General features: G+C 45.2%; 1 protein-coding gene across 1 annotated transcript in view; it reads left to right on the top strand.

Annotated features, from left to right (window-relative positions):
* The first annotated feature begins 3,054 nt into the window (after positions 1–3,054).
* STK4 (serine/threonine kinase 4) overlaps positions 3,055–14,859 on the top strand; it is a 120,043-nt gene continuing 108,238 nt past the window's right edge. The window contains exons 1-2 of the mRNA XM_049779254.1: positions 3,055–3,144; positions 11,318–11,398. Of these exons, the coding sequence (XP_049635211.1) occupies positions 3,110–3,144; positions 11,318–11,398 (116 nt within the window). The 5' untranslated portion in view covers positions 3,055–3,109. The remainder of the gene's footprint in view (positions 3,145–11,317; positions 11,399–14,859) is intronic.

The raw sequence follows: 14,859 nt of genomic DNA on the forward strand, positions 1-14,859 counted from the left end.
GGATTGAACCTGCATCAGCCACATACAAGATAAATGACCTACCTGCTGTGTTTATCATTCTTGTCCCAGCTGATGTTTTTTTTAAAAAGTTTAGTTTTTGGATCATACCAGTGATACTCAGGGTTTACTCCTGACTCTGCTCTCAGGAATTACTCCTGGTAGTGCTCAAGGGAAACCTAAGGGATGCTGCGGATTGAACCCAGGTCAGGAGCATGCAAGGCATATTTGTCTTACTTGCTGTAAATAGCTCCAGCTCTGAAAAGGTGATCCTAATGTCAGTCTCTCTTTGGAAATATTCTGGAAGGAGACAAAATCATTTGACATTTGTGATTTTAGGTATGGGAGCTGTTGCTTAAAGAGGTAACTGGTGGGAAGCAGGGTCTAAACAAAAGGTATGAGGTCAAGTGCATTAGAGAATATCAGGACAGAGGACTAAGCCATAGTACAGTGAAGGTGTTTGCCTTGCACATGATCGACCTGGGTTTGATCACCAGCATTTCATATGGTCCCCCAAGTACTCCCAGAGATAATTTTTCAGCACAGAGCCAGGAGTAATCCATGAACACTGCTAGATGTGGCCCAAAAGCAACAAACAAAATAATAAAATGTAAATGTGAAGTATAGAACAAGACCTAGGAGAGATTTCAGAAGAGGATAGACTTCTTTTTTTTTTTTTTTTTTTTTTTTGGTTTTTGGGCCACACCCGTTTGACGCTCAGGGTTACTCCTGGCTATGTGCTCAGAAATCGCCCCTGGCTTGGGGGGACCATATGGGACGCCGGGGGTCGAACCGCGGTCCTTCCTTGGCTAGCGCTTGCAAGGCAGACACCTTACCTCCAGCGCCACCTACCCGGCCCCGAGGATAGACTTCTGACAGGAGGGACCTAGGATTGCTTTCTCAATATATATATTTTAAAAATTTATTTCTTTTTATAATTATTAAATCACCATAATATAGAGGTAAAAATTGTTGATAGTTGAGTTTTCATTATACAGCTGTCCAATAGCCATTCCTTCACAGTGTTATATATATATATACATATTTTTTTTAGATTTTAAGAAATTACTTTATTTAAACACTGTGGTTTACAATGTTGTTCACCATTTTTTTTCTCCAAGAAGCTGTTCATGATGAAGTTTTAGTTATATAACGAACAACACCTTTCTCCAGTTTCCCACTACCAATGTCCCCATTTTCCTTTTCCGCCCTCCTTGCAGCCCTCTCCTCTACCTGCCTCTGTAGCAGGCATTTCCCCTTCTTTCCCCCTTGTACACACTTTAAATTGCAGTATTATTTGTGAAAGGGCATTGTGCATATCACTTTATCTCCTTTTAGCAACCAGTTTTTGTCCAGAGTGATCATTTCCAACTATATAGACATTTCTTGATTCCACTTCCTAAGGACTCCATCTGCTGTTTTTACAGCTTTCTCAAGGGGCAAAACAGCCACCAATCAACACAGGTTTTAAGGAGTCAAACTGGACCTAGATTAAAGTAGTTGCTCTCATTAAACAAGAGTCTCAGTTCTTCACATGAAAACCAAGGATAAAAGTCCTTGCTTCTTTGGGTTGTTCTGATTAAGTGATTGTCTAGGACTGTGCCTGGTAGAAAGCCCATTCTATTCCAATGTTTCTCTGCAGTAACAGAAAACTAACTAGTTTAATCCATTTTAAGTCACTGGACTTCTGCTTAAATCCAGAGATAACTGGGTTTCTGCAAAGTGTTAGGTTTCCTAGACTCAAATAATTAGAAAAAAAGCGGGACAATTAGAACAGTAAGATGTCCAGAAAGATTGTATAAGGATTAGACTTGCCTTGAGTTCTGCCACTTAGTTTTAAATTCCAGGCACCACTCATGATCCCCAGAGCACCGCCAGAGGTCACTCCAGAGTACAGAGCCAGAAATACTCCTCAGCACCATTGGGTGTGCCTCCTCCAACAACAGCAGAACAAAGAGAGTCTGCTCTGGTTTTCTGAGTGTTTTCTCTTGTGACTTGCCCATTCATTAGCTGGGTATAATGTGTCATTTTCCTAATGCTCAATGAGGTGGTGGCAACTAAGGATTCCTGAATGGAACTTTGGGTAGATACTGGAGTCACTATTGGAACTCTGAGTAGAGGGGACACTCCAGTGAGTAGTGGCTCTTGTCCACTTTGGGGGATACATACTGGAATCTGAATTCAAGGCTCCAATCCAAAACTTTTAGTTCCGTGGTCTTCACTTCTCCGGCTTTATAAAACTATAACTTAAGGATGTCCAAGATAATTAATTAGTTGCTTCTAGGTGAGTCACCAAGAATACAACCATCATCATTTTTACACAAAATCAGGGAAAGGAAGGTCTGAATAAAATAACACATGAAAGTAAGCCCAAGGAAAGAGCTTAAGATACCGTTTTGTTTGCAAAATGACTTAAATATAAGTTATTTAAAATAAATAAATAACTAAATAAAAGGTTGGTTTAGAATCCCGGATACTGGAGCATCCTTGGGAGTGATCCTGAGCACAGCAGGATGTTGTTGACCCAACTTCATCACCTGTTTGTCTGCCTCCCAAACAAATATAGAGAACGGGGCAAATTTCCGATTGTTCTGGGATATAGAGAAGGTCCATATTACCAGTTGCATATGGACCATCAGATATTCAACCTGGTAAAAACCCAAACCACCAAAATATCTCCAAGAGCCCCTAAAAGCAGCGCTTCGTAAGAACCCTCAATGTGTCGGCTCGAGAGATGAATGGCCGGCATTGCTGCAGAGATGCACTCCGGGCTCGTGAACAGAACCGAGCGTTTGGGATGGGGCGATGTACGAGACCACTAGCGCGCGTGGCCCAAGATCTGGAGCCGGAGAGCCAACACCCAAGAGCAAGTACACGCCTCTCTCTCTTCCGCTTCCGGGATCGTGTCCTCGCGCACCACGTGACGCAGCGACGCCTATCACGTGACCCGACCCGGCCCCTCTGGGCCCCGCCCCGGCCCGCGAGCCGCTTCCGGTCGTGGCGGAAAGCGGAAGTGTGGGCGGGCCCGCGGGCGGGCGGGCTCCAAGAGGACCGGGCGGAGGAGGATGGGGTTGTGAGTCTGCAAGCTCGTCGGGCGGCCGCCGGCAGCGCCATGGAGACGGTGCAACTAAGGAACCCGCCGCGTCGGTGAGGGGGCCGCCCACTCGAGAGAAGGGGGTCGCGGGGAGAGAGAGAGAGAGAGAGACATCCGTGCGAGAGTCTCCTGAGGGGCAGGACCTGGCTGGGGGCACCTGCTGATTTGAGGGGAATCGCGCAAGGGGGTTCCAACGCGGGCTGGGCTGGTTTGGGGGAGCACTGGCTGTGGGGGGGGATGTGCCGCCGGAGGGAGTGGAAGGGAGACTGCTTGAAAGGAACAGGTGCTGGAGAGCGTGGAGACAAGTTCTGGGGAGCAAGTGACGAGGCAGAGGGCCCCGGGGAGAGGCTGTCCTAGAAAAAACTCACTGAGGGGTGTGTGTGTATGTGTGTAGACATGAGGGGTGTGCTGCAAGGGAAAGGATCTCACCTGCAGGGGCAACATCCGTGAGTGAGTGAGGGCCAGACTTGTGCCCCCAAAGCAGAAGCAAGGGGTGTTCCAAGAGAGAGATCCGGCCCAGGAGGAAGAAGTTGGTGAGGGTGACCCCACGCCAGAGGAGGGACCGTCTGTCACGCTCTGGTCCGTCTTTCTGACACCCTGGCTCACATTCCCCAGCCCTCCCAGGCAACCGCCCAGCTGTAGGGTCGGGAAGAGCCAAGACCCTTTCCAAGAGGAGCACACACAAGTCCGGCAGAGTTGAAACCCTGCGTCCTGGGTTTCTTTCTTTCTTTATTTTTTTTTTATTGGAGGGCGAGGGGTGTTGCTTCTGGACCTGGGTCCCGTGGCAAATCCCTCTTGCTCCGTGCAGCGTCTTCTGCAGATCCTGCTTCCTACCCGGAGTCTTTTTCAGCCCCTCTCAGGACAGGCGGCTGCCCCGTGGCAGTCTTACCACTGATGATGGCTCCGGGGAAAAGCAGAGCAGAGAGTGAGGAAGTCGTTCTCACTGCGGTGTGTGGATGGACCTGTTTCACAGTCCCGACTTCCTGCTGCAGCCCAGTGAGCGTCGAGGCAGTGGGGCTGAGCGAAGGTGCAGGCAAGGGGCCTCTGGCCTGGACACGGGTGGAAGTATCCAGACCTTGCAGAAGGGAGTTGATTGTTTGGAACGACTCGATCTGCACCCTTCTATATAAGGGTGATATAAGAATGACCATGACCCTGGGGTAACACCAGATATCCTGTACCTTCTCTTAGTGCTTCCCTCCGCCGCTCCTGTTGAACCCGATGAAGTTCCTGGTGCTCCATCATTTTTGACCTATGATTTCTTATAGTTGGGCTCATGGACTCTTTGGGATCTTAGCAGTACCCAGAGAGGGGTCTCTGAACACCTCTTCTGTATGGGCTTTCATAAAAGTGAGGCACAGAGTGGAGAGTGATTTGCCAGAGATCCTATACCGAACAGGTGGCTGAGCTTGGTCTGGTCCAAAGTCCTTGCCCTGAGCTGCTTCTCTCTGATGCCTCTTTGGATGTGCTCCTAATCACATGGGGATGTTAGTACTTGTTAACAATGTTAGCCAATGTTGGCTCTCACAAATACATAAAAACGTTTTAGACATATGGTGGTAACACACTTCCTTCTTGCTCTGAGATCTTGACTTGATGGAAAAGGGGATTTGAAGTCAAATTTTTATTTCTACCTTTTTCTAGTGTTGGGCAAAGGAATCATCTTTTTGTTCTTTTGTTTTTGGGTCACACCCAGCAGCCCTCAGGGGTTACTCCTGGCTTTGGGCTCAGAAATCGCTCCTGGCAGGCTTGGGGGACCATGTGGGATGCCGGGATTTGAGCCACATCCTTCTGCATGCAAGGCAAATGCCTTACCTCCATGCTATTGCTCCGGCCCCAGGAATAATCTTTTTTGCCTTTTTTGTTCTTTGTGTGTGTGTGTGTGTGTGTGTGTGTGTGTGTGTGTGGTTTCAGTGTCTCTCCAGCCCCCTCCATGCTATCTCCGGCCCCAGGAATAATCTTTTTTGCCTTTTTTGGTGTGTGTGTGTGTTTGCCTTTTTTGTTGTGTGTGTGTGTAATCTTTTGCCTTTTTTGGTGTGTGTGTGTGTGTGTGTGTGTGTATGTGTGTGTGTGTATGGTTTTAGTGTCTCTCCAGCCCCCTTTTTACTTTTTGGTTTGTTTTGTTTTGGTGCCACACCTGGCAATGCCCAGGTGTTACTTCTGGCTCTGCACTGAGGAATTACTGCTGGTGGACTTGGGCCCCCATGTGTGGTGCAGAGGATCAAATTTAGGATAACTGAGTGCAAGGCAAGTGCCCTAAAGACTGTACTATCTATTGCTCTACTTATCTCTCTTCTTTTGCTTTTTTATATTTATAAAATCTTTATTTAAGCACCATGACTACAAACATGATTTAGTTGTATTTCAGTCATGAACAGAACACCCCCCCATTCACCAGTGCAACATTCCCACCACCAATTTACTTCATATAAAATTTGGATATAAAAAGAGTATTAAAATATAAGAAGAGGATTTCAGGACTTTTGTTGAATAATTATTGCTTTTCTGATCATTATTAGCAGATTGCTTCATCTATAGGAAATCAACTTTATTTTTTTATTTATTTTTTATTTTTTTATTTTTTTGGTTTTCTGGGCCACACCTGGAGGTGCTCAGGGGTTACTCCTGGCTGTCTGCTCAGAAATAGCTCCTGGCAGGCACGGGGGACCATATGGAACACCGGGATTCGAACCAACCACCTTTGGTCCTGGATCGGCTGCTTGCAAGGCAAACGCCGCTGGGGACCATATGGGGCACCGGGATTTGAACTGATGACCTCCTGCATGAAAGGCCAATGCCTTACCTCCATGCTATCTCTCCGGCCCCCTATTATTACTTTTTTTGGTAAGAGGAAAGAACTTGGCTTTTGGCTATTCCTGGTTCTGTGCTCTGGAGCGACTCCTGGTGGTGTTTGGAGGACCATATGTGGTTCTAGGGACTTGAACCAGGAATCAGCTGCATGCAAGGAAGACAATTTATTTTCTCTACTCTCTCTGGTTCCTTTTTATTATCACTTGTTTCATTAATTTGGAAAATTTTGGGGGGCACACCCGGTGACACTCAGGGGTTACTCCTGGCTATGCGCTCAGAAATCCCTCCTAGCTTGGAGCATATGGAACGCTGGGTATTGTGAACTGAGGTCCTTACTGAGTCAGCCTCATGCAAGGCAAACTCCCTGCCACTGCGCTATCGCTTTGACCCCTAATTTGGATTTTTATAATAGCTTAGGCTAGCTCAGGTAATTTTTTTTTTTTTTTGGGTTTTTGGGTCACACCTGGCAGTGCTCAGGAATTTCATGGCTCCATGCTCAGAAATCACTCCTGGCAGGCACGGGGGACCATATGGGATGCTGGGATTTGAACCGATGACCTTCTGCATGAAAGGGAAACACCTTACCTCCATGCTATCTCTCCGACCCCTAGCTCAGGTAATTTAATAAAAAAAATATTTTTTCTCAAACTTGTGGAAGCAAGGAGTCTTGAGGTCAAGATGTTAGAGTGTGGGGCCGGGAAGGTGGCGCTAGAGGTAAGGTGTCTACCTTGCAAGCGCTAGCGTAGGACGGACCACGGTTCGATCCCCCGGCGTCCCATATGGTCCCCCCAAAGCCAGGGCGATTTCTGAGCACATAGCCAGGAGTAACCCCTGAGCGTCAAACGGGTGTGGCCCAAAAACCAAAAAAAAAAAAAGATGTTAGAGTGTTAGCAAGTTTCTTGTGAGGCACAACCTTGGTTGGTGATTGACTGTCTTTGTATGCCTTCACAGGGTCTTCTGTATTGCTTGTGTCCTCTTCACCTCTTATAAAGGTGTTCATTTTACTGGATTAGGGCCCACCCTTGTGACTTCATTCTACCCTAATGCCTCTCTGAAAATAGTCACTTTCTGAGATAAGAGGTTATGACTATCAAGTCTGAATGGGAACAGGGCATACAATGTTACCATCACTAAGAGAACATCAATGGGTTAGGGATATGGCTGTGTGGGAGAGCATGTGTAAGGTCCATCGCAACACTGAAAAAACAAATATCCTCCTCCCCAACACTTCATCAACTTAACATGTTTTTGTTATAACATACTTAATAAAAATCTTTTGTGGAAGAGGAACAGTTATATATGGAGTTTTAGGATAGGAAAAAAACTGGGGGGGGGGGGGGACACACCCAGTGACACTCAGAGGTTACTCCTGGATCTACACTCAGAAATTTCTCATGGTAGGCTTAGGGGACCATAGTGGATGCCCAGGATCGAACCTGGGTTGGCCGTGTGTAAGTCATTTGCTTTTTCTACCCACTGTGTTGTTGCTCTGGCCCATGGAGAAAGAAACTTTTCTTTTGTTGTTTTTTTTGGGGGGGGTCACACCCGGTGGTGCTCAGGGGTTACTCCTGGCTGTCTGCTCAGAAATAGCTCCTGGCAGGCACGGGGGACCATATGGGACACCGGGATTCGAATCAACCACCTTTGGTCCTGGATTGGCTGCTTGCAAGGCAAACGCCGCTGTGCTATCTCTCCGGGCCCGAGAAAGACACTTTTAAAGAGAATCAGCCAGCTCTTTGAGGAACAGCTTTAGAGGCATCCTCATTTGTGTTTGATAAGATGCAGCTGCCTTTCAAAAGTTCAGGTGTCCTGTCTTTCTAGCAAGTGGACACAGCCACATTGTGGGGAAGGCACTTTGTGTTCATGAGCTTGACGTGTGTGACTAAGTGGATAATGATTGATTAAAGCCTCTGTCTTGTGTAAGAGTTTTTGAAAAGTGAACTACCATTATATGATACTGTCTGGAAGATTTGGGGGGATTGGCATCTACTTGATATAGGAGGAGAGAAACAATTGTATTTGGGTAATGGAGGCTGTGTTCCCTGGCTTCTTAGATTTTGACCAGACAGTAAAATTACTTGGGACCAGTTCCTGCTTGGGACCTGAATCACCTCTGGGTTATTAGGCACTAGAGATGTAAAAGTCCCCTTTAGCTTGAACCTAAATCAAACAAAAGCCACTTAGATTATTTTCAAGACGTGTTTGAGCAATCATGTAAAGTTTGTCCAAGTATTACCAGACACTTGCAGCTGTCTTTCAAGGTAGTGGCAGTTTTCTTTGTTATATATACTGTGGTCTCTGTAGTAATTCAAATAGTTTTGCTCTTTGTAAACCATGAAGTCAACATCTCAGAGGAACATATTTGATCTTCCTTTATATAAACTGTTTATTTTTATTATTTTTTTTTTTTTTTTGGTTTTTGGGCCACACCCTGTGACGCTCAGGGGTTACTCCTGGCTATGTGCTCAGAAGTTGCTCCTGGCTTCTTGGGGGACCACATGGGACGCCGGGGGATCGAACCGCGGTCCGTCCTAGGCTAGCGCAGGCAAGGCAGGCACCTTACCTCCAGCGCCACCGCCCGGCCCCATATAAACTGTTTATAAGGCTCAAATTATACTTGAGAAATGAGGTATTGCCCATACAGCTATAAATTCAGTGCTCTCTCTCTCTCTCTCTCTCTCTCTCTCTCTCTCTCTCTCTCTCTCTCTCTCTCTCTCTCTCTCTCTCTCTCTCCTCCCACCCCCAGTTTATGCTGTGTTTATTTTAACTTCTGAGTTCGTGGCAGTGTCACTTTGGAATTTTAAGGGGAGTTTCACTTCATCCCTTTGTTTTGAGGCTAGGACTTTTTGTGATGTCACTGGAATTTACTTTTTAAAGCCTTTTGGCTTTAAAGGTCAATGTGGTTATTTTGCTAATTTTTAGGTTACGGTCATTTGACTCAGGGCATTTCACTTCTCAGCCTTTGTTATTTATTTGTTTATAAATATATTTATTTGGTTTTGGAACTACACTTGGTACTTCAGGGCTACTCTAGGCTTATGAGTGGTAGGTGCTCATTTATCTAAAAAAAGAAACATTTATGTGTGCTTTTAAGTTTTTTTCTTGTAAGAATTGGCATTGTCCTGTGAATTTGAGCCTTTTTCTTTACAAAGAAATCTCCAGTGAGACCACTTCTATATTTTACCATTTCCTTAGCTCTTCTTTGTTGTCTTTTGTTGGTTCAGGAAGCCATTGTATAGGAAACTTTAGTGCATGTACACACACACACACACACACACACACACACACACTCCTTAGCAAGCTCTTTCATTAAGCTTATTAATAATTTTCAGTCCTTTTTTTTAGTGCTTTATTATTATTATTATTATTATTATTATTTTTTTTTTTTTTTTTGGTTTTTGGGTCACACCTGGCAGTGCTCAGGGGTTATTCCTGGCTCCAGGCTCAGAAATTGCTCCTGGCAGGCACAGGGGACCATATGGGGCGCCGGGATTCGAACCGATGACCTCCTGCATGAAAGGCAAACGCCTTACCTCCATGCTATCTCTCCGGCCCCTTTTTTTGTTTTTTTGTTTTTTTTTGGCCACACCTGTATGACGCTCAGGGGTTACTCCTGGCTTTGCGCTCAGAAATTGCCCCTGGCTTGGGGCTTGGGGTGACCATATGGGATACTGGGGGATCAAACTGCGGTCCGTCCGCTTGCACCTCTAGCGCCACCTTCCCGGCCCCTTTTTAGTGCTTTATTTAGCACCTCTCCTTCCCTTTTAAAATGGTTTTCATTTGGTCAGAAAAGCCAGAATTATCTGGAAGTGGTAAGCTGCCATATATGACTAAGGGAACTAGCCAGAGGTGCATGGCTGTGCATGTACGAATCTCCTTAGGAGACTGAAACTGTCAGCTGCCTTGTCACTTTTGGTTAGGTTGCATTGAATATTTTCCATTTTCTGCTTCTGTGATATATCTGGAATTCATGCAATCTTACAGAATTTCTAAACATCTTGGTAATGGAGAGCCAGTGTTTTTTTATGTCGACTTTGACCTCTGAAGGCCTTGTTTAATATCTTTTCTGAAGAGATTACCATGCCATTTAATTCATGGAATCTCAATATTTACATGGTCCTAATGTCTAATTGTACTCTTTTGCACTTCAGGGCAACTAGAGATTTCACAAAGTGCTCCTATCCATCTTAGAACAACTCTGTATAAAAAAAAAGTCTTTTTTTAAATTTTATTTACTAGTATTGAGGTGATTGTTAGGATCACAATGAGTGGTTCTCAGAGGGCTGTTCCTGGCTCTCTGCCCTGCTTTCTTGCTCTATATTTGATTTTCATTCCCTCCCCTCCCTATCTTTTTTTATCGTTGTTGTTGTTGTGATGACCAGGGGTTTGTTATATATTCTCCGCCACATGTAGTGCTCTCATGTTTCCTGTGGTGCTTTCTGGCCACTAGCGCACTCAACTGTAGTGCTTTCCTGGGTTTGCTCGTACACATATTCACAGGGGCTCACACATTTAGTTGAGACACTCAAGTTATGGTGGTGGTGCTTGCAGTGCTCTCTGTGGGGTTTGCTGGGGCCACATCCATTTTTGTCAGGTATGCACACAAACTTCTGACAGTGGCACAGTTGGAAATCACCTGTGATGCTAGGGATTGAAGATCGAATCGTTGCCAGGCGCCAAGAGTGGAGATGCTAATGTTGTGCTCTGGTCATGTGGGACACTGGAAAGTTGAACTTGTGACCACAGATTAGCAGGAAAGCACTCTTTTGTTTGTCTTTTTTTTTTTTTTTTTTTTTTTGAGGAAAGCACTCAACCACATAGTGCTCTTTTTCCACTTTCTCCACTTTCTCCACGCCTCTTAGAAAAACTTATCTTCTGTAGGGCCAGAGAGATAGCACAGCCGATAGGGCATTTACCTTGCATGCAGCTGACCCAGGACAGACGGTGGTTCAAATGTTGGCATCCCATATGGCCCCCTGAGCCTTCCGGGAGCGATTTCTGAGCACAGAGCCAGGAGGAACACCTGAGCACTGCCGGGTGTGATCCAAAGCTTGACTGTGTTAATCTTTACTACTGATAATGTTGTAATAATCCCAAAGTGCTAATTGTACAATAAGTAGTGGACTGTGTTCTTGTTGCATTTTGTTTCTTCTTTTTTTTTTGTTTTTGGACCACACCCGGTGACGCTCAGGGGTTACTCCTGGCTATGCGCTCAGAAGTCACTCCTGGCTTGGGGACCATATGGGACGCTGGGGGATTGAACATGGTCCATCCAAGGCTAGCGCAGGCAAGGCAGGCACCTTACCTCTAGCGCCACCGCCCGGCCCCTGTTTCTTCTTTTTTTGTTGTTTCTTCTTTTTTTGTTGTTTCTTCTTACATTATATTTTTACTATGCTCTATTTTTTTCATACACAGGCAGCTGAAAAAGTTGGATGAAGATAGTTTAACGAAACAACCAGAAGAAGTGTTTGATGTCTTAGAGAAACTTGGAGAAGGGTGAGTATTAGAAAACCTTTCTCATTGAAGATTCACAATGATTTACAAGCTGAAGATGAAGGAAAGGGGAATATTCCTATCAGCATGGCTCCAGGTGGGATGGGAAGTATAAAAGTAGTGCAGTGTCCTCTCCTCTTTCCTAGTCATTGCTGAAAATAGAGTTAGTGATACTTCAGCTTTTTTTATTTTTTTGGGGTCATACCGGCAGTGCTCAAGGGTTATTCCTGGCTCCATGCTCAGAAATCGCCCCTAGCATGCACAGGGGACCATATGGGATGCTGGGATTCAAACCACCATCCTTCTGCATGAAAGGCAAACACCCGACCTCTATGCTATCTCTCTGGCTCCAGCTTCAACTTTTTTTGTTGTTTGTTTTGTTTTGTGTTTTTGGGCCACACCCGTTTGATGCTCAGGGGTTACTCCTGGCTAAGTGCTCAGAAATTGCCCCTGGCTTGGGGGAACCATATGGGACACTGGGGATCGAACCGCAGTCCTTCCTTGGCTAGCGCTTGCAAGGCAGACTCCTTACCTCTAGCACCACCTCACCGCCCCCAGCTTCAACTTTTTTTAATGTTCTCAGTCTTTTTTTTTTTTTTTTTTTTTTGGTTTTTGGGCCACACCCGGCGATGCTCAGGGGTTACTCCTGGCTGTCTGCTCAGAAATAGCTCCTGGCAGGCACAGGGGACCATATGGGACACTGGGATTTGAACCAACCACCTTTGGTCCTGGATCAGCTGCTTGCAAGGCAAACGCCACTGTGCTATCTCTCCGGGCCCAATGTTCTCAGTCTTAACAGAGTTTGGCTTGCATGCTTAATCTGTTTAACAGGTAGCACTAATTAATTTATACTTAATTTTTAAAGACAATTAATTGGACATTTAAACCTATTTATTATTTCTGTTTCATATATACAATATTGTTTCTTTTCTTTTTTTGGGGGGAGCACACCGAGTGGCACTCGGTTTACTCCTGGCTCTATGCCCAGAAATTGCTCCTGGCAGGCTTGGGGGACCATACGGGATGCCGGGGATTGAACCTGGGTTTGTCCTGGGTCGGCAGCATGCAAGGCAAACACCCTATCACTGTGCATCACTCTGGCCCTCCAATTATATTTCCATGAAAAGTATAATTTACCACTTTAGTTAATGCAGCTTTGTAAAATACAGTAAAATAAATGAACCCTCACTACTTTTTTTGTTTGTTTGTTTGTTTGTTTTTTTGTTTTTGGGCCACACCCGTGACGCTCAGGGCTTACTCCTGGCGATGCGCTCAGAAGTCGCTCCTGGCTTGGGGGACCATATGGGACACCAGGGGATTGAACCGCCGTCTATCCAAGGCTAGCGCAGGCAAGGCAGGCACCTTACCTCTAGCGCCACCGCCCAGCCCCCCTCACTACTTTTTTTTTTTTTTTTTTTTTTTGGTTTTTGGTTTTTGGGTCACACCCGGCGGTGCTCAGGGGTTACTCCTGGCTATCTGCTCAGAAATAGCTCCTGGCAGGCACGGGGGACCATATGGGACACCAGGATTCGAACCAACCACCTTTGGTCCTGGATCGGCTGCTTGCAAGGCAAACACCGCTGTGCTATCTCTCCGGGCCCCCCCCCCCTCACTACTTTTATAACTTCCTTAGAGATCCAAAATTTCATGTTGGAAACCAGTGGACTTATTGAAACCCAAATTTGTGAATGATTTTGTAAAATACTGTAACATGAAAATAAGTAATATACAGTGGCCATAATGGATTTCCATGGTATAAGAAACATTGCATTATCATTGTTTTTATACTTTGACTATATTTTCTTTGTCTTTAAATTTTTACTGTGCTGGGGATTAAATTCTGGACTTCACATGCACACGACAAGTTCTTTATTGCTACATCCTCATCCCATGTAACCTTTTTTTTTTCCTTTTTATTTATTTTCCCACGTAACCTTTTAATTTAATTCTTTTTATTTTATTTTATTTTATTTTTTTGTGGTTTTTGGGTCACACCCGGCAGTGCTCAGGGGTTACTCCTGGCTCCATGCTCAGAAATTGCTCCTGGCAGGCACGGGGGACCATATGGGACATGGGATGCCGGGATTCGAACTGGTGACCTTCTACATGAAAGGCAAATGCCTTACCTCCATGCTATCTCTCCGGCCCTTTTTTTTTTTTTTTGGCCACACCCATTTGATGCTCAGGGGTTACTCCTGGCTAAGCGCTCAGAAATTGCCCCTGGCTTGGGCGAACCATATAGGATGCCCAGGAATCCTTGGCTATCGCTTGCAAGGCAGACACCTTACTTCTAGCGCCATCTCACCGGCCCCTTAATTTAATTCTTGTATTTAAATTTTTTCCCCTTCTTGTCATGACCAGAATAGTCAAATATTAGGAACACCCTTAAGTTTTGTTTGTTTGTTTGTTTGTTTGTTTTTGGGCCACACCAGTAGTGCTCAGGGTTACTCCTGACTCTGCTTTCAGAAATTGCTCCTGGAAGGCTCAGGGGACTAGGAGATGCTAGGAATAAAACCTTCTATCCCAGGTCGGCCCTGTGCAAGGCAAAGGCGCTGCTGCTGTGCTATCTCTCTGGCCCAAGTTCTTTTTTTAAATAGGAGCCACACCCATTAGTGCTGGGGAACTGAGGGCCACTCCTACACAGCTCAGCTGCTGGGCTTAGGTGTGCTCAGACTGATGGTGCTCTGGGGCCACCAGTGCCCTCTGCAACAATGCAGGGTTGTGCATGGGTCTTTTTTGGATTATACTTCTTGACCTTTCTTCCCAGCTTTATTCTTAAGTTTTTGTTGTAAAGTTTGAATAGGTAATTAATTAATATGGTTCAAAACTCAAAAGAAATAATGTTTATAATGAAAACATCTACCTCTTCCCCTCTTTTTTAACCAACCAGAAATAACCTATGCAGTGTTATTTTATGTTTTCTTGTTTTTGGGCTACACCTGGTTGTGCTCGGGTTATTCCTGACTCTGCACTCAGAAATTACTCCTGGCAGGCTCGGTGGACCATATGGGATGCTGGGGATTGAACATGGATAGGCCACGTGCAAGGCAAATGTCCTACCTACTGTGCTATCTCTCCAGCCCTATTTTGTGTTTTTTGTAGAGGTAGTTTTGTAGAGGTATATATATATTATATCAGAAAGTGTGTGTGTGTGTGTGTGTGTTTTGTTTGAGTGTGTGTGTTTGCTAGAGAGGGAGAGAGAGTTAGTTAGTTTAAGTTTTGGGGCCATACCTGTTGCTCAGGGCTTATACCCTTGGATTGTGTTCAGGGTTTATGCCTGGTTATACTCTGGAACTATATGTGGTATTAGGGAACTAACTGAAGTCAGATACTTGCAAGGCAAGTGCTGTAATATATCCTGTATTATCTCTTTGGCCTCTGTGTGTGTGTGTGTGTGTGTGTGTGTGTGTGTGTGTGTGTGTGTATGTGTGTGTGTATGTGTGTGTGTGTGTATTTGTACATGT

The sequence above is a fragment of the Suncus etruscus genome, chromosome 9, assembly GCF_024139225.1.
Source record: "Suncus etruscus isolate mSunEtr1 chromosome 9, mSunEtr1.pri.cur, whole genome shotgun sequence".
Classification (NCBI taxonomy): Eukaryota; Metazoa; Chordata; class Mammalia; order Eulipotyphla; family Soricidae; genus Suncus; species Suncus etruscus.